At 40.9% G+C, this 20,344-nt stretch overlaps 1 protein-coding gene across 7 annotated transcripts in view; it reads right to left on the reverse strand.

Annotated features, from left to right (window-relative positions):
• The window catches only part of PALM2AKAP2 (PALM2 and AKAP2 fusion), a 249,477-nt gene that overhangs the window by 16,561 nt on the left and 212,572 nt on the right, over positions 1–20,344 (reverse strand). For 5 of the 7 annotated variants that reach the window (XM_069962178.1, XM_069962177.1, XM_069962180.1 and 2 more), the window contains one exon: positions 1,126–3,481. In XM_069962178.1, the coding sequence (XP_069818279.1) occupies positions 1,126–3,481 (2,356 nt within the window). Of the gene's footprint in view, positions 1–1,125; positions 3,482–13,936; positions 13,961–14,037; positions 14,172–20,344 lie in introns of those variants that run through there. The other 2 variants (XM_069962183.1, XM_069962181.1) reach the window with 2 other exon arrangements.

Here is a 20,344-nt window from a genome sequence, read left to right on the forward strand (position 1 = left end):
CGGGCTGTGGCTGCTGGAGAGGATGATGGCAGAGGGATGCTCAGTGTCCTTCCAGTGCCCTGTGTCCCTAGGTGTCCCTCTGCCATCATCCTCTCCAGCAGCCACAGCCCACACAGCTCTGGGAGTCGGGTCGTGACATCATCATTTTATTCAGGAAGTGATACATGATGCAATAGTAAGTGCAGGGAAAAAAACACCTTTTAAGCATTTCCCATATCAAGTGTATATTGGGGATTTGTATACCTTTATGGGGGCAATACAATACTTTAATAAAATTTTTTGCCAGACTTCTCCTTTAAGGCACAGTACAGTGGCACACAAATAGTAGATGTGTATGTAATATGGAACTACAGTATATTGACTTTGTAAACTGCTGTACAGGATCTGTAGGAAGCATTTTTCCATAGATAATTAAAAGAACAGGAAGTACATTGGTCAGTTGCCCAACTTTGTGAGAAGTTGTTCAGAGACTACCATAAATGAATCTGTGCATACTGTTTTTGGATGATAAACCCCAGAGTGTATTCTTGACAGATCCATTTTATTAAAATAATAATGATATATTAAAAGATTTCTTTTTGTGTATTTGTCCCATATAATCTCTACATGTCATGTCATCTGAAGTCATAGGGGTAACAAACACATTTAACAGCTTTCTATTACGGTGCTCTCCAAACACATTAGCTCGCTATGAAGAACTGGATAATACATCCCAGAGTCCTGAGTCATTATCATCCACACTGGTAACAATATGGCCTCCACAATCCACACAATCCTCCACAGACAGTTGTTTTGGAAGAGATCACAACTGTAAACCTAGACTTGCATATATGCTGAGAGCAAACATTCACAATTTTGCAATTGATGTTTTTTCACACCTAATAAATCCTACATTCCCAAGCCAAATGTGGCTCTTGACCTTCAATAAGTCAATGGAATAACAGTGACTAGGAACCTACTCTCTGGATCCAGTTCTCATGCACACTAATATGATGTACAGTATATTCCGCACAACCCACTAGCATACCTAGATGGAAAATGTGTCTGTAAGCATTCCTGCATTTCTACAACCTTTTGGATCATTAATATTGGTTGAATGAAAAGATTTTGACAGAGCCTTATTACCTGGTGCTGTTTTATAGGATGCAGTTCTTGTTGACACAACAGATGCAATTCTGCCTGACGGACTTGGTGGTCCTTGCAAGCTTTGCCTCTGTCTCTGCTTTTTCAGTTCCTGTTCTCTTTCTTCCGCAGCTCTTATCTCCTCTTCAATCATTGATAGTGTTCTCTGCTTCTTCGATCTCAGTTTAAAAGGTCCAACAGTTATCTCAGGTTCTTGTGTTGCCAAGATGGATGCAGTGCTTCTTAGTTCAGCAGCTTGGGAGTACTTACTGAAATAACTTTCATGCTTATTTTCTTCAATGGGATCTTCGTCTAATACAGATTGAATAGATAAAGGTTCAAGAGCTTTAGCCTGATAGGTTTTAACTTGCTCTGGAATCTTTGGTGTCACTGTAACTCCTCTAGTCTCTTGCATTGGTGAAGAAACCTGAGGTGGCTCAAAGAAGGTGTCATCCTTCCTCTCTGGGCTTAGTGGTCTTGTAGTATCACTTACTATCACTTTTTGTTCTTCCAAGTTCTCTTTGGTTTCTTCAATTTTCTCGGTTAAATGCTCTTGGTTTCTACAGTCTCCCAGCCCGGCTTTTTCAGCAAGAGCTTGCTGTATTACATTATGTACAAATATACCAGCTTGGTATTCTAACTGGTCTTCTGAAAGGACTGAGTCATTCAGCATGGAGGATGGAGAATAAAATCCTTGATCGCTAAATGATTTGGAGACCCCTTCCTCTGAGTACTCAGAAGGGGTGTCCTTAAGGGGTGTTTGGGGCTGTGAATATTCTCCTAGTGAATGGTCATGTAGGGTGTTCATAGTTTCATTTGATGCACCACTGTCACTGATATTGTCCATGCTAAAATCATTTGAAAGTGTTTCCATAACTGTAGTGTCCTGAGATTTAACAGACAGATCATCTAAACCGGAGTCCAGCTCATCTGGTAGGGAAGACACAGTAACTGATTTTACAAAACGGTCTGAAATATCAATGTCGTCATCTTTCACTACTGTAAATGTTGCTGTGGCACTTTCAAAATCACTGTCTTCTGTTGATATTTTCTTAGACTGGTCTTCTGGTGACTGGTGCTCAGGAGTACAGTCTACTTTTTCCACCTTCACCAATGAAATCTCCTCTGGCCTGACCATTTCAACACCTGAACTTGATGGACTAGTCACTGTGACAGACGACTGAGGTTTATTGGTTTGGTTCACTTTATAGAATGGCTTTACTGAAAACAGATTGGGTGCAACTGATCTCTTTGGTGGTCCTTTCATATTGGTCTGGTTTGTGTTTTCCATACTCAAAAACTGTTTTCTTGCAGCTGAGAAGTCTATTTGCTCAGTAACAATGTCTTCCTTGTTAACAGAAGTTGGCTCTGTAGGTACAAATGTTGGAGGATTGCTTTTAAATGTTGGTGGAGTTGTTCCTTGCTGCTGTTTTTGTTTTCTCTCTTTATATTTCATATGTGATTCTAGATGCTCAGAATCTAGTTGTTCCTCTATAGTTTTTTCTTGAGGTGGGTTCCACCACTTGGTTGCAATACTTGGGTTCTTTTTTACAGCCTGACTTTTGATCAGTTCAAGTCTCTCCTTTTCTAGTTCGATAACTTCCTCTGAGGGCCTTACTTTCCTAACCCTAAAATGTTCTTTCTCATTCAGATCGTCAAATAATTTGGATGGCTTCTTTTCCTCATGGAATGCTCGAAGCTCAAACTTTGCTTCTTTCTTAATAACCTTTGGTAGATTATCGCCGTCCTTAGATGACCTCCGGGAACTGTTTGAGGAATCTGGGCTTGCTGGGCATGTATATACGTCAGGGTGATCATCTTTTAATTCTCCTTTAGAATAACCATTGATTTTAATTGGTTCTATGTTCTCCATAGATTCACTTGATTCCACAACTGGTGGGGGCTTACGGTCCACTGCTATTATGTCCATTTCAGGAGTGAAAACATCATTTGTAACACTGACATAAGGACCTGAGCCATCAACAATTATGGTAGTAGGAGAGGTTGTAGATTCAGCAGAAGAAAGGGATCCATTAAATGGGTTATCCGCTGCAGCATCACAGCAGTTAGCTTCCAGAACTTCATCAAGATACCTAATCTCTTTTGCAACATCACTGTCTAAGGATTCATGTCTGTCCTTAAGTCCATTTTGGTTTGTTGGTGTAGACAGAAATACGTTCTGATTGTCTATTGCAACATCTGGGGTAACTAACACAACTCCTTTAGGCTCTGAGGAATGGACCTCTAACTCCATAGTTTCACTGTGTGTTAGGATAATATCTATAGGGCTGGAAAAATTGGCACTGTTTTGATCTTTATCCTTCTTCAGCTTAAGTTCATCCTCTGGAATCTGTGGTCTCTAAAAGTAGAGGGAAAAAGATATATAAGACATAAGCAAAAATTGTGCAGTACCTAAAAACAGATATTATGTTAAAGCTTGTCGTGAAATAAATAATGTACACTTTCAAACTGTCTTAGCTTCAAGCCATCATAAAGTAGTCAGATTGATATTTTCGTTATGCTAATGCATTTGATCTCTGTCAGTCATTACACTGTCTCTAATACTAATCTACAAAGCCCACTGCAATGTTATATAACACCGATTTAACCCCTTAAGGTCAAAGCCAATTTTTGTTTTTGCACTTTTGAGTTTTCCTCTTTATATTTAAAAGGCCATAGGGCTTGCAATTTTTCTCCAAGAGACCCACATGAGCCCTTTTTTTTGCGACACCTATTGTACTTTGAAATTACAGACTTAATTTTTCCATAAAATATGCTGTGAAACCAGAAAAAAAAATAATTTTGGCTGTCAAATTGGAAAATAAAAGGAATTTGTTTTCATTTCAGGGAGTTTCGGGTTTACACCATTCTCCCTATGGTAATAGTGACATGTTGTCTTTGTTTCTTACATCAGTACGATTACAACGATATGTAACTTGTATAATTTTTATTTTATTTGATGGCTTTAAAAAAATTAAAACCTTTTATAAAAAACTAAATGTGTTTAAAATTGCCCTATTTCCATTCTTATAACGCTTTTATTTTTTGGTCTATGGAGCTGTGTGAGTGTCACTTTTTGCCCCATGATCTGTACTTTCTACTGGTACCTAGATTGCATATATGCAACTTTTTGATCACTTTTTATTGCAATTTTTCTGGATTTGATGCGACCAAAAATGCACAATTTTGGACTTCAGAATTTTTTGGCGCTAACGCCATTTACCGTGCAAGATCAGGAATGTGGTAATGTGATAGTTCGGTGATTACGCACGCAACAATACCAAATATGTTTATTTGTTTATTTATATTTATAAAATGGGAAAAGGGGGGTGATTTGGACTTTTATTAGGGGAGGGGATTTTTTATTAATAAAAAAAACATTTTTTTTTTTACTTCAACTAGAAGTTCCCCTGGGGGACTTGTATATACACAGCATAGAGATCAGTGCTGTGTACACACAACGCACTAATCGATTAGATCAGTGATCCACTGCTCCGGGCTGCTGCAGCCTGGAGCAATGTATTGCTGAGCTGGGATCAGAAGAAAGGATCACCCGCACGCGATGCACAGCATTTAAATGCAGCTGTCAGGTTTGACAGCTGTATTTAAATGCTTAATTAGCCGGCACAGCAATGGGACCCGCGTGGCTAACAGACGGGCTACCTGGCTGCATATAGCAGCCGGGAGCAGCGCCATTCAGAGCGTGGTCCCAACCGGCCACACAGAAAACTCACATGTCTATTTTGTGTGGCCGCTATTCAGTGAACAGGTGCCGCACGAAATAGCCCGTGGTCACAATGTAAAGTATGGCTCCCAGACGTACTTTACATTGTGTTCTATGTCATGGGAGCATGTCACTTAAGGACCCATGACTTAACTGTATGCCATTGGCTCCGGCGGTGCTATGAAATGAACCCAGGAGCTGAGCTCACTTCATGGCACGTGCGGATCAGCTGCAGTTAGCCACCAGGTCCTCTCTGTTATTGACGGGCCACCATGATTGCGCGGCGGCCAGCCATTAAACCCTGCTGTGCTCCTGTCACTGTCCGATCGGGAACCCTGCAGTGTGACTGCGGGGGTTTCGATCATTGTAACTGACTGCCGGAGGTCTCTTACTTTTCTCCGGCAGTCAGCTCAGCGATCCATGCACAGAGTCTGCCACAGGCAGGCTCTATGCAATGATTGCAGATAACACTGATCAATGCTGTACTATGACATAGCAATGATCAGTGTTAGTAATTTAATGTAAAAACTGTTAAAGTCCCCTAGGGGGGCATAAAAAGTGTAAAATAAAAAAAGTTTTACAAAACATGACATAGCCCCTCCCCCAATAAAGTAAAACAAGAGTTAATAAAAGTAAAACATGAGAAAAGCTATATAAACATGCATATCACTGTATTCAGACTGACCTATGAAATAATGCTATCATGTTGGTTTTACCATTAAATGCATTACGTAAACACGGAACACCCCCCCCCCCCCCCAAAAAAAAAAAAAATGTGCCGAGTTGTATCTTTTTCCCCCCATAAATTATATTTTGGGGTTTCGTCATTCATTCAATTTCAGAAACATTTGCGACTTTTCTACGTCAAAACACATATGAAATGATGATAAATTCTGCCCATAGTACAGTTTCAATAATCGTATGAATAATCCAAAAAGGTCTCTTATTTCAATGGTTTGGATAGACGGGTGTTAAGTAAGCAATCTTAGGGCAGGATGCTGGTGAATTCTTCACATGCCTTGGCTGTCCCTAGGCAGCAACATATGACCTGCCGTATGAGAGCAGTATTAGAAGTTGATTTAGGAGTTTGTTTTTGTTTCATCTGCTGTCATAAGAAACAACTTAGAACCTCTCAAGATTTAAATATTTAGGTTTGTTTGTTTTATTCCTCAAAATAAATACTTGTAACATATAGAAAATAATAGACACATCTGATTTTATTGATGCATCTACTTCTACTTTGTAGGCAAGAGGGCACTTTAAAGTGTGGCCACAGTTAAGGCTGTATTACACGGCTTGATAATCCAGGGGAAGCGATTCCCCATGCAATTACACGCACAGACAGTGAATGGGGAGCAGCGGGAAAGGCCGCCCCAACAATCCTTAGATCGTTTGGTTGGCCCATTAAAGTCAGCGGCGGTCTCCTGCCATTACTCTTATTGCACAGGGCAATGCACACAAATCAGGATCTTTTAACATGTTGAAAGTCCACAATCAGCCAACAGTGTGCATGTCAGCTGGTCATAGCTTTTAAACATGTCCTATTACTCTAAACGATTAGTACGTCCGATAATCATTTAGTGTAATATGACCTTACGGCACCCTGTATCTTCATATACGCAGAAGGTAAATAAACTTTTATACATATATTTTTTTTGGGGGGGGGGGTATTTGTTTGTTAGAGCTCTGCTTTTTTCCTCTTTTCTACGGCTATTGAACTCCACACTTACTGCACAGACATATAGTGACGTATTTTAATGAAAGGGAGCTGCAATACTACAACCAAACTGAGGACAGGAGTGGTGCTTTTTCTGGAAGAGAGCAGCATAGTTTTTTGCTGTTTTTTTTTAACCTGGAGGATAACCACTTTATCTAAAATCATATTTGAAGTCTTCACATTTTTTTGTGGCCAATGCCACTGTACTGTATATTCCCACACATATTTACATAGTTACTCTAACACTAAACAACAGGCCTGCGTATTCATATCGGTATGCCTAATATATGTGGCCATTCGGTTTTTATTAAATATTGCAAAAAAGACTTTTTAGTATTCCATGTTTTATTTATATCTTCTTGCTGTCTACTGTCTCGTTGTATTAGGCAGGCTTTGTTTAGTTACCAATGAATATTCCCTTCTCCAAGAATAGAAAATGGGTTCAGCTGACACACTGAGTGATGAGTGATGCTTGGATTGTGCTGTATGCATACAGAATATCTGGTGTCTGCTAATTGTGTTATAGAGAGAAACATCATAGGAGAGGAAGACAGTCTGAGGCATGATATTTACATCAACCAGAAATCTTTATGGAGTTTGCCTAAAAGAAACTAGGCTAAAAGTAGACACACACACACACCAGCCAAAATAAATAAATCTATGATAGGACATTCATGTACTGATTCTAAGCATTTCAGACAAGAATTTAAGATCACTTTTAGGTAAAAAAAAAAAAAAAAATAGAAAAAGAAGCAACAATCAGTTGATACTTCAGAAGGATATAACCATTCAGTTTTTCTGAAGTGGCCAATACAGGGGAAATGTTATATCACATGCTGACTAATGGATGATGCAAATCTGACAACAGGATGTGCAGCCATATTGGTTGTCACTCTCAAAGTCCCTTGGAGTTTGTGTTTTGCCAGACAGCTATATCCATAACAAAGCGTCATTTATCCCCATTAGTTATCAAGACACTAATCCACGTGTGACAGCCGATATGGCTGTACCTCCTGTTGTCACGTCAGCAAAAATGACAATATATTGGTAAGTAAAATGAGACATAATAACCAAACACTGGTTACTAACCTCACGTGTGGTTATTATTCAAGGCCAATAACAATATATAAACTGTAATGCACTAGTGATTCTAAGACTGGTGTAAGTATTATTATATTGTCTAGTTTTGCTGGACATATCTGCATCCATCCTGCAGCAGCCGGCAGCCATTTGGACTCCTTCTCTCTCATAAACATATGGCCAAGCCGGGGTCATTTACTGAGAGCTAGCATGAGGCACACATAAGCCAATGTCCAGATGTCACTATACCTCTGGGAATACAGAGCAAAAAGAACATCAGTCAATTTCCCTTTATATCCTAGGGGAATTCCCTACAATTCTATACTCCAAGCCCTACCCAGCCTATCTGATGTACATTATACTAAGCCACTGACAAAAGAACACAGCATTCCCTGCAGTTTTTCTTCTTTCTTTTCTTTTTTTCCTGTAAAAGTTTTCCAGGAAGTAAAAGAAAATACATAAATATATGCATATCATATACAATATGTATGATTATACAATATATTCTATCAAAATAGGGACAATAAGAGACAAAAGTATATATTAGTAGTATTATGAGGAAGGGGGCCGTTGTGCAAGAAACGTATACGGGCACCTATGTAACAGCTACTTTGCCCCAATTGCACTCAGGAGCTAGCAGATCTAGCAGAATCTACTAGCCATGGAAATCATGGTTACAGTCATGTCTGTGCAGACCTGTTTTAAGATACTGGTGGGCTCCTTGCCAACAGAGCCCTTATTCCTTGCATGCATGTATGGTATTTCTATTTCTTTAGTAGTATACAACCTCTTCAGTTTACTGAAAGAAATGCTGGAAGAAAATACACTAAACATTTATTATCTCCTGGCCTGTAGGTGTCACTATTTGCACTATAATCTTCAGAAAGTTAAACAATTTAATTAATTTGGTCAAAAAGTAGTGTACTGAGCATTAGAATAGAGATTAATGGAGACTATATTGCTAAACCAGCACTGAGCAGCATTAGCAATATGTAACTGTGCCGATATGAGAGCTTATGCAGCCCTGCAGTCCTGGTGGCAGCGGAGTGGCTGTGTCGCCCTTACTGCTGCCAATGTGTAAATGTTTATATTTTCTTTTATAAAGTTATATTACAGAGTTACATAAATATTAGCCACAATATTCCTCTAAAGTTAGATGAACCTGATGATTTTGATGAGATTGGTGTAAGGTACTCTGTTATGTTATAAGTTTGGCTGCTAGTTCCTGCTAATTCAAAAGGGACAAATGATGTGACTGCCCCTTCAGTTGTCACTTCTGCATATATGACTGCCCCAACATATGATCACTGTAAGTAAACTAACCAGGAATATCAAACTGTCTATAGCTTGAATTTATTACCATTTACTGTGTTATGGGTGGACATTTATAGGAACATGAGAAAACTATGTGGCATTAGGAGAGATGACAAGTATTTATACTTATGCCCACAGTGTATTGTAGTCCTATACAATGATATAATGTTTCCTAGGCCAATTATCATTAAAAACCATAGACAGATGAAGCTCACAACATGTTGATGAGTTGAAAGCAGGAAAAATGGGCAAGTGTGAGGAGCTGAGTGACTCTGGCAAGGGCCAAGGTAGGTTCAAGAAAAAAAAGGTGGAGGTCAACCCTTCCATGCGAGAAACATGCACTTTTGTCATCTATTTTTTATGCTGTTTTCTTGCTACAACATACAAGGGCCAAGGTAGAGACAAAAAAGTATATGTTATGCTGGTGTCACATATGGCATTTTGGAAAAATTGCCACTGCACTTTTTGTGCCAAAGCCAGAAGTGGATTCAAATGGGATGGAAAATATAAAGGGAGGACTTGTACTTCTCGTTCCTGTTGGATCCATTTCTGGTTTTGGCACTGCAGTGGTAGTTTTCCAGAAAACTATCAGGTGTGAAACCAGCATTAGGGAATTGGATCAGATGTAGTCACTAGCTGGGCTGAGCAGACCTGTCAAAGCCATAGAGAGAACGTTGCCAAACTCAAACAGTTTAACAGGTATGTCTAACACTAGTCACTGGGAAATTATGTTTGGATTATTAAAGTCAATGGGCCTGCCACATACATTGCGGTATATGTTGGCATATACTTTTGCTGGTATCATTAAGTATACCTGCAATTTACAGCACAAATATGGTGTGCACTCAGCCTTAGGGTAGGTTTACACTACAGAATCCGCCTGGATAAGTTCCTGTGGATTCCGTGGCTCGTACTTGTTCACGGCAGCACCCATATCCGCCCGTGCCATAGACAGCATTGTATGGCCGGGCCGATTCCGCGTTACGCCGAAAGAAAAGACTTCTCTGTTCTTTTGGCGGAATGCAGAATCCGCCAGGCCATAGAATGGTGTCTATGGCATGGGCGCCGCCGTGAACATGTACGAACCACGGAATCCGCCTGAACTTATCCGCGCAGATTCCGTAGTCTGAACCTACCCTTAGTATCAAACACAACAGGACACATTTAGAGGTATTGTGGAGTCTATGTGGGAGATTTATCAAACTGGTGTAAAGTAGGAATGTCTCAGTTGCTCATAGCAACCAATCAGATTCCACTTTTTATTCCTCACAGATTCTTTGAGAAATGACAGGTGGAATCTGATTGGTTGTTAGGGGTAACTGAGCCAGTTCTACTTTACACCAGTTTGATAAATCTCCCCCTGTGCCTTTATGATACAAAGCTGCTCTGGTATCACAAGGGGAATGTATGACTTTTTTCTTTAAAGGGGCACTCCAGTGAAAATCTTTTGATTTCAAAACAACCGTTTCATAAAGTTATATAGATTTCTAGTAGAGATGGTACGAACCCGAACCCCCGGTAATGATTCCCACTGTCTGCCCGCTCCGTGGAGCGGGCAGATCCAGCGGGAGGACCGCCTGGAAAACTGGGATACAGCCATAGCCATAGGCTGTATCCCAGTTTTCCAGGCGTTACTCCTGCTGGATCCGCCCGCTCCACGGAGCGGGCAGACAGCGGGAATCTGCTGCCGAGCGTTCGGGTTCATAAGAACCCAAACCTCGGCAGGTTCGGACCATCCCTTAAAAAATCTCAAGTTTTCTAGCACTTATCAGCTGCGGGATGTCCTGCACGAAGTTGTGTATTCTTTCCAGTCTGATACAGAAATCTCTGCTGCCACCTCTGTCCTGAGAGGAAGGAGTTTTCTATGGGGATTTGCTACTACCCTGGACAGTTACTGTCACCAACAGAGGTGGCAACAGAGAGCACTGAGTCAGACTGAAAAGAAAATACCATTTCCTGCAGGACATACAGCAGCTGTTAAGTATGGTAAGAATTGAGATTTTTAAATAGAAGTAAATTACAGATCTATATAACTTTCTGAAACCTGTTGATTTGAAAGAAAAAGATTTTCCAGAGTACCCCTTTAATATCTAACATGCCTCAGCTATGTAGCGTGTTAGGCATATAGTTTCATTATTATGGCTGATGGGTGTATATACTGCATTTTATACATTCCAGCACACACAAGTCATTCCCATTCTCTGGCTGGAGACCTCCCATCAGCCTAGCTTATTCTTAATTGCTTTTTAATGAGCTGTGAAAGCCAGACCACATACAGAATAGAGACCCTGTGTCCAAATAAGCTGTAATACAAGCCTCATGGAGGTGTAACATTAACTCTTGTTTAGCTTAAACTTTCCAAGATCCTTATTATTCAATAAATGATAACAATAAAGTCTATCTGTGGTGCCAAGTGCATGCTGCATTATCCTGACCAGGAAACTAAAGGTCCCCATACACCTTAGACTTCATAACAATGCATTTTATTGGTCACACAAATGATACATGGATTATTGGGGCCTTGTAAAGGCACTGGAAGCAAGCACCGATCTTACTGATCTCACTGTGTGAAACAACCCGCGCATATATACAAGGGCACCTCCATTGAGCTGTTGTTAGCAAAAAAGGTTGGAAGCATAGGCAGTGTTTTAAACCAAAAACAGGGTAGAGCCTAAAGGCCCTATTTCACGGAACGATTATCAGCCGTATTCGGGCGATATCGGCCGTTGCGGATGATATAATCGTTCCGTGTATTAGAAGGCAACGATTAGACGACTTAAACAACGTTGGCTGATCGTTGCAATCATTTGTCTTTCAACATGTTGAAAGACAAACGACTCATTCAGCAATGATCTGCTGCTGTCACTCCGTGGAATAGGAGTGATGGCAGTAGACTGCCGCTATCCTCTACGGGCTGCCCAGACTATCTAGCGATCACCTAGGCAGCCCCCCCCCCGCAGCTCCCTGCCCCCCCCCCCCCCCCGCACTAACCCGCTCGCTGCTGTGTGTAATAGCGGCGGCAGCGAGCGGGGAACGAGGAGCAAACGAACGCTGACAGCGCTCATTTGCTCCTCCAGTCACCCTGTGTAAAAGGGGCTTTACACTGTAAAAAGGAAAGATTGAAGCCTTTTTATGTATTGTGCACCCATTCCTGGTTTTGCTTTAAAATACTGACCAAAATATTGGAAACCTAACTTTAGCCCTGACACATGCAGTCGATTAGCAGTTTTTATAAAAGGAAAGCAGGTTAGAAGCATCTATTGCATAGGAGTACCAAGGATGAAGGGATGGTTCTTACCTTCATCCTCGGCACTGTTTCTGTGATATTAGCAGTTTATTCCCTATAATAATGAAGTGTTTTGGTGTGCTCGGGGTGGGACTACCCGTGCACCGTTTCACCCGCCAGACATCCTGTTACTTCAGAGACAGGTTCAGAAATGTTGAAGGTGGATGTGGTGAGTGAAGAACACAGGACACCAGGGGAGCCTGGACAGGTAAGTTTAATATTTTTTTTTCTTTACCCTAGCATCAGTCGTGATAGTGATGTTAGTGATAGTGATGATCGACCACCGGCTGATGATTTTTAAACATGTTAAAAAGCCAATGAGAGTTTCTTCAGCCAATTGTTGTCTTTATTACATGGGGCAATATCTGCCTGAATATCTGAAGTTTGTCAGATTATTGCTTTGTGTAATAGGGCCCTTACCCATAGGGCAGGCTTATCTTGGTATAGCAATGTGTTATAAATGCTTTTATACAGGTGAGGTAGATAAATCTACCACATTGTATGAAGTACAAAGGGTGTTTCCACACCATCTTTTTTCAGCAGTTTGATGGCCGTTTTTCAGGATGGCCAACATCCTGAGACCAAATGACAGCCGTTGTTTCTCGGGCGTTCACGGGCATTATGTGTACAATCACAGCCGTCATTGTAAGACAATGGCTGTTAGTTGGCCTAAAAATCATGGACGTTCTGAAAAATGGCCGTCAAATGTCCAAAAATAAATTGGGTAAGAACATAGCCAAACACTGTCGTTTTAAGCTATGTTGCCACCATGGGAACTGGCTGTCATTTAATGGTAAAAGGCGGCTGTCTATTAATAATGAAAACCACAAATAATATTCATGATCATTATTTACGGCCATCATTATCTATAGATGTACATCAGTTTGCGCTAAAATCCTGCAGTAGAAACATAGCCTTAAAGTGATTAACAAGCCCCCCAACTTTGCTTAACCCATCTTTAAAGGCACTCCATCACCTAGGGTACATCACAATACCTGGTAAACATTATTACACACTACGCAGTGGCCCCTTCTTTAATCTCCAAGCCCATGATCACAAGCATTAAAGCCCATTATAAAGTTAACTAAACCAATAAGGGTTTGGCACCATGTTAAAAAGTTGTAAAAAAAAAAAAAAGAAAAGTTCATCGCTGCAAACTAGCATTTCTGCAGATCAATGACTGTAACAAAGTCCTATTGATACATTAGTGGACACATGATGATTTGGGATCCCTCCATTTTGAAGTAGCATTAGCAGTAGTTTATCTCTTTTTATAGGCTTGGCCCCTTCTGACATATGTAAGTATCCCCTTGTGATATTACTCAGCTGCTGTTTCAGTGTAGCAGCTCACAATGAAGTAATGTAAGTGACTAAGCCTCACACTAATGTCTGCCCAGAGTACGGAGGGATATAATAGCCACATAAGGCTCATTTTCACTTTCTGTATCTGGAAACGGAACAATTATTTGTCTATACGCATTACAAAAAGCATTTTCTATAAGCCAGAAGGCTCTTCCATAGGTAAGAAGTTACTCCACCATTAAATAAAGACAACTATGTTATATAATAAGCAATGTAAAGCAATCCAACAAGAACACTACTAACAACAAATACACAGAAACCCCATGACAGCAGATCTGTACAGTACGTCTACAGTCTTCTCTAGGATACTGACTAGTGAAAGTACACTCACCCTAAGCATTTACTGAAGAACACGTCTCATCTTAAGACACATGGTGAGAACTCTTTACTTCTTACATTAAGAGCAAAAAATGTCTGAACAGAGATACTTACCCCAGATCTTGGAATATATCCACTTTCTAGGCAGTCCCACTCCTTCTCTCCCACAAAAGACTCCTCTCTAGACTTCCAAATCAAAATTCCATCCTGCTTTCTTGCAAGGAATGATGTCACAGGAATGGGGGCTGGGATCCACAAAAAGAGGGCAGCCCTGCCTTCAAGTCAGTTTATACAATGAGACCCTTCTAAAAGTACTAGAAAAAAAAAGCAGTGTGTATAAGGGGCGGGGAAGGCAAAGGAAATCCAGGCCTCTGCTTTACATACACTAGCATGTTGTCCAAGGCTGGATGACAGCGTGTCTGTATCATCCCCTCTCCTGTAGTGGACTAAGGAAGGAAAGGGGATTTCTCTGCACATCTCAGTGACAGATGGATGCTTTACCATGGCAAATACTGAGGCGCTACTATATATATATATATATATATATATATATATATATATATATATATATATATATTACACACAAACACATCCCACAGGGCAAGTTGAGCAGACAGCAGAAAATTCTATTGTTATCAGGAAGTTAGGGAGGATGCTAACTATGCTCATGTGACTGCCTTTATCTAAATCTATAGTTATCTATCTATCTATCTATCTATCTGTCTGTCTGTCTGTCTGTCTATCCATTAGTATAGCATACTTATCTGCCTATCTACCCTATCTCTCCATCAATACACACACACATTTAGAAAAATTATGTAGTTATCAGTTATAACATTAAAACCTAATATTGGCCTCGGGCTGGCAAAACAACGCTAACCCTTTGAGGTCTGGACTCAAGATTTCTAAAGGTGGCCGGGGGTATAGTTGGCAGATCCTTAAAGTGCTGTATGTTGCAAGATAGAGACTTTACAAATAAGGCTTGTTTTTCTACCATGTGAGATCTGGTGAATTTGGAGGCCTGGAGAATGTTTGCATTTGGCAGGGTACATTACCTAACTGAAGTAGCTACTGTCATTAGGGAATGCTTTTCCTATTTAACTACTGCAATAACTAAATAATACTATCACGCCGTTACTAAATACATATCAATATGCACAGAACAATATCAATAATTTCACTATATAAGGGCCAAATAATTCTGGCACTCCATGACCATTATCATAACCACCACATAATAACTGGATAATGCAGCCATGCTGATGCTGTATACAGACCAGTATCCCTCCATACAGTGACCATGTAGTGATCCCAGATTCATACATGCTCTGCAGACAACATACGTTACATTGCAATTACATCCAGTGACTCGCAAGGGGCATGTTCTTGGAGTCATTCTCATTTTTCTCCCTTTTCTTTCCTGTCTGGCTCAGACTGCCATAAAGATATCTTTTAACCATGATTGATCTACACAGAATCTGCCAGACAAACATCTTGGGCTCTGGAATGGACCAGTACATTCCCCACCTTTCTCCTACCCGCAGTGCTCCTAATAATGTCTCCCTTGGTGTCCTGCATTGTATGAGTAAGTAGGTAAGTAGGCTTGGGGAAAGAGGTAGGGTAATTAAGTGGGTAGATAATTCCTCCCAAGTGATAGATAATCCACCATTAGGTAGAAGAAACCCAGTAGGTTAATTAATCTCCCTTCAATTAGGAAAATGCCCCCAGTAGGTCGGTAATCTCATAAGGTAGGTACTCCTTCCTATTAAGTATATGCCCCCAGTAATGGGTAAATGTTAGGTAAGTAATCCTCCCTATTAGGTAGATGCCCCCAGTAGTTACATATTCACCTAATTAAGTAAGCAATCTCCCCTATTAAGTAGATGCCCCAGTAAGTAGGTAATCCCCCATTACGTAGAGGCCCCCAGTAAGTAGGTAATCCCCCATTACGTAGAGGCCCCCAGTAGGTACATGTAGGATACCCCCCTCCCCAGGATGTCTGTACTAGGTCCCCACAAAAAAATAAATAATAAAAATTCCCACTCACCTTTCTTCGCTCTAGTCCTGGGTCCTTTTATTGTGCATTGCTTGTAGACAGGTGGAAACCCACTAGGTAAACAAAAATCCCTGCTCCTGTACGAACATTTTGAATGTTGTGGCTCTACAGACTCATAAGCAGCAACTGCGATGCCCTGTGTGTTCTGACAGCTTTCTTTCATACCTAGCATGAGTTTTTTTTTTTTTTTTTTAGCAATTTGTGCTATTGTAGCTCTCCTGTGGTATCAGGTTGGTCTCCACACCTCTCACCCAGCCTTGAGCACACATGATCTTGTGGTTAGTGCCACATATGTTGGGAAATACACACTGTACACTGGAACACCCCATAAGACCTGCAATTGTGGAGATGCTCTGACCTAGTTGTCTAGCCATCACAATTTGCTCTTTGTCAAAGTTGTTCAGATCCTTACATTTTCTACATTTTTATTGCTTTCAATGCAGCAACTCCCAGACCTGACTGAAAGATGCAGGTGTTAATAGAAATAAATTGGTAGCATCTCTTAAAGGGGTATTCCCATGTCCACTAATACAATTAATCTTGTAGGACTGGTCAAGTTATATGGTTTTGCAAATACATTAATTTACCAAACTTGTCTCCTCCTGCTGATATGCTGCTCTTTCTCTCCCATGGTTGACAGCTTACTGCCTAGGTTACAGACCACCTCTCCACTCTAAAAGCAGTGGTCTGGCTGGTGTGTATATAGATATAGAATACATATTTATATATATCTTATATAGTATATATACACTAAGGGGGACACTTATGAATGTTACATCCGGAGCATATGCCAGGGAGGAGTAGATTCGACCCTTCTCCCTGGCATATGCCTGCCGTATGCCCCGCTCGCCTGTCGGGCAGGCAGACAGGTATTGGGGGGGGGCATGGCTTCCTTTATCATGATTATACACCTGGTCACAGATTTGGTACGCTGGGCGCAGGTTCGCTGGGGTCGGGGTCACTAAGAGGTGGGGTCACTAAGAGGTGTGCGCCTCCTAGTGAATTCAGTATGGGAACAGGGGCGGGCCTAACAAAGAACAGTATATATGAAAGCTCATATTATGCTATACATTTTTATATTATTGTGTTATATTTTAACTAGTACTTTATTTCTTTATTCCGTGCATATTTCAATGCAGAAAAGTGAGTGCCAGTAGTAGCAGACATGTAACTGCCAGAAATTACGTTTGTGTATCTTAGGGAAATTAAAAATGGGAAAGAAATCCTTCCTATATTAACCCTTTAAGGACATGGCCCATTTTCGTTTTTACGTTTTCGGTTTTTCCTCCTTGTGTTTAAAAGGTCATAGCACTTGCATTTTTCCACCTAGAAACCCACATGACCCCTTATTTCTTGCGTCACTAATTGTACTTTGCAATTACAGGCTGAATTTTTGCATAAAGTACACTGCGAAACCAGAAAAAAATTCAAAGTGTGGTGAAATTGAAAAAAAAAACGCATTTCTTTTATTTGGGGGAAATGTGTTTTTACGCCATTCGCCCTGGGGTAAAACTGACTTGTTATGCATGTTCCTCAAGTCGTTACGATTAAAACGATATATAACATGTATAACTTATATTGTATCTGATGGCCTGTAAAAAATTCAAACCGTTGTTAACCAATATACATTCCTTAAAATCGCTCCATTCCCAGGCTTATAGCGCTTTTATCCTTTGGTCTATGGGGCTGTGCGAGGTGTCATTTTTTGCGCCATGATGTGATCTTTCTATCGGTACCTTGATTGCGCATATACGACTTTTTGATCGCTTTTTATTACATTTTTTCTGGATTTGATGCGACCAAAAATGCGCAATTTTGCACTTTGGGATTTTTTTGCGCTGACGCCGTTTACCGTACGAGATCAGGAATGTGATTAATTAATAGTTCGGGCGATTACGCACGCGGCGATACCAAACATGTTTATTTATTTATTTATTTGTTTACTTTTATTTAAAACCTGGGAAAAGGGGGGTGATTCAGACTTTTATTAGGGGAGGGGGATTTTTACTATTAACAACACTTTTTTTTTTTTTTTTACACATATACTAGAAGCCCCCCTGGGGGACTTCTAGTATATACACTTGGATCTCTCATTGAGATCTCTGCAGCATAGATATGCTGCAGAGATCCATGAGATCGGCACTCGTTTGCTTTCGGCTGCTGCAGCCGTAAACAAACGAGTGCCGAGCCGAGGACGGCGCCATCTTGGACGCGTCCCCGGCCGGCATCAGACAGGGAGATCGCTCCTCCGGGACAAGGTCCCGGAGGAGCGATCTCCCCCACTAGACACCAGGGAAACGTTGCCTCCGGTAATCGGAGGCAGCTGTCAACTTTGACAGCTGCCTCCGATTAGCTAATTAGCGGGCACGGCGATCGGACCGTGCCCGCTAATAGCGGCGGTCCCGGGCTACACGCGGCACCCGGGATCGCGGCACTTCAAAGCGGGGCCGCCGCGCGGCCCCGCTTTGAAGTGCTAATGAGGACATAGGACGTACCGGTACGTCCTATGTCCTTAAGAGGTTAAGCTGAAAGCGCACTTTTGCCCAGCTGGAAGGCATCCTGGTGATCCCAAAAGTTTGTACCTGGTTCCCACCATTGCAATGTATTTCTTTTGTATTGAAAAGGTGACAAGACACGAGTGCTCAGATTTGTATTCCTTTCTGAGAAACCAAGTAGAGTGAAACTTCTTTAGCTCTCCCTATATCATGATCACTGGTACACAATCTTTGTGCCAACATCTCCCACAGAGATACACAATGAAGCTTTAAGAAAACAAACACACCACACCTCTGTTTACTTGGAACTTGGCATTCTTGAATACAATAACATTTGTCAATCCAGACTACACAGATACTTGATTGGGGTACCTGAATATCCAGCACATCAAGTTCACTGCGACTGCTAAAGTTTACCGACAACATGGCACTGAGCCCAGCTGACCCTTGAACAAACACCTATAATTCAATATTTTTGTGTGCCCAGGCCGCTATAAAGGTTGAATATAGTGTCGGTTAAATTATGCAGGCAATTTGGAAATGATTTCTGCCACTTCTGATCTTATTTTCTTTCTGAAGAGAGTTTAAAGACAAGACACAATAACTCTACATCTGGTTTTCAAGCGTAATAAAAGGGGTCTATTATTACATAAGTTACTAAAGGCCCTATTACACCCAACGATTATCGGCCGTATTTGGCCGGTATCGCCCATTACGGCCAATAATCGGCAGCGAGCAGGGAACAATGAGCAATGAGCACTGCTCATTACGGCTCTCAGTCGCCCCGTGTAATAGGGGCTTTAGTCTAGCAGAATCCAGATCATATCATCTACCAAACATAATAAGGGTCTCAGTCTATTCCAATTACAGATGAACAGCTACTTAAAAAAAAAATCTATATACGATCAAAAGACAATAATAATAATAATTATTATTATTATTAATGTTATTATTATTATTATTATTAGTAGTAGTAGTAGTACTATCACCAGCACCATCACTATCATCATTATTAAAATAGTAGAATACTATAAGATGGTAATGAACATATTTTAAAAGTGCTTTTCAGGATTGAAAATGTGTTCATATGAACTTGTAATGTTTAGTCCACATCCTAAGTATGTACTCTTTTGGTTGTTGTTGTGGGACTCAAAATGCCACCAACTATTCTATGTGATGACCACCCACGCAAGGAGGCATTTGCTTTTATTTGCTGACATAAAGTATCTTTAAGCCCCTATTACACGGGGCAACTATGAGGAGCAAACAAGCACTGTCGGAGCTCTTTTGCTCCTTGTTGCTGGGGCTACTACATGCGGCGGCAGCGCGCGGGTGAGATCGGGGGGGGGGGGGCGAGGAGGTGCGGGGGGCTGCCCGGGTGATCGCTTGATCACCCGGGCAGCCCATAGCATAATATAGCAGTGGTCTGCTGACACCGCTCCTATTCCGCAGAGGAATATGCTTTATGGGTCGTTTGTCTTTCAACAATGTTGAAAGACAAACGACTGCAACGATCAGCCGACATCGTTCATGTTGCCTTCTATTACACGGAACGATTATTGGTCGTAACAGCCTAACAAGGCCAATAATCGTTCCGTGTAACAGGGTCTTTAGGCTATGTTCACTCATTGTATTTTGGACAGTATTTTTAGCCAAAATCAGGAGTGGAAGCAACAAAGAAAAACTATAATGGAAAGATTTGCACAGGTTCTGTGTTTTCAACCCACTCCTGATTTTGGTTGAGAAATACTGAGCAAAATATAATGTGTCTACACAGCTTAATGGTAACTTAAACACCTGAAAGTCACTTTGAAATGCTTAAATATAAAGCATATGTTCGACTGTGTGAACGTGCAAGTGACCCTAACTA

The sequence above is a fragment of the Dendropsophus ebraccatus genome, chromosome 3, assembly GCF_027789765.1.
Source record: "Dendropsophus ebraccatus isolate aDenEbr1 chromosome 3, aDenEbr1.pat, whole genome shotgun sequence".
NCBI lineage: Eukaryota > Metazoa > Chordata > Amphibia > Anura > Hylidae > Dendropsophus > Dendropsophus ebraccatus.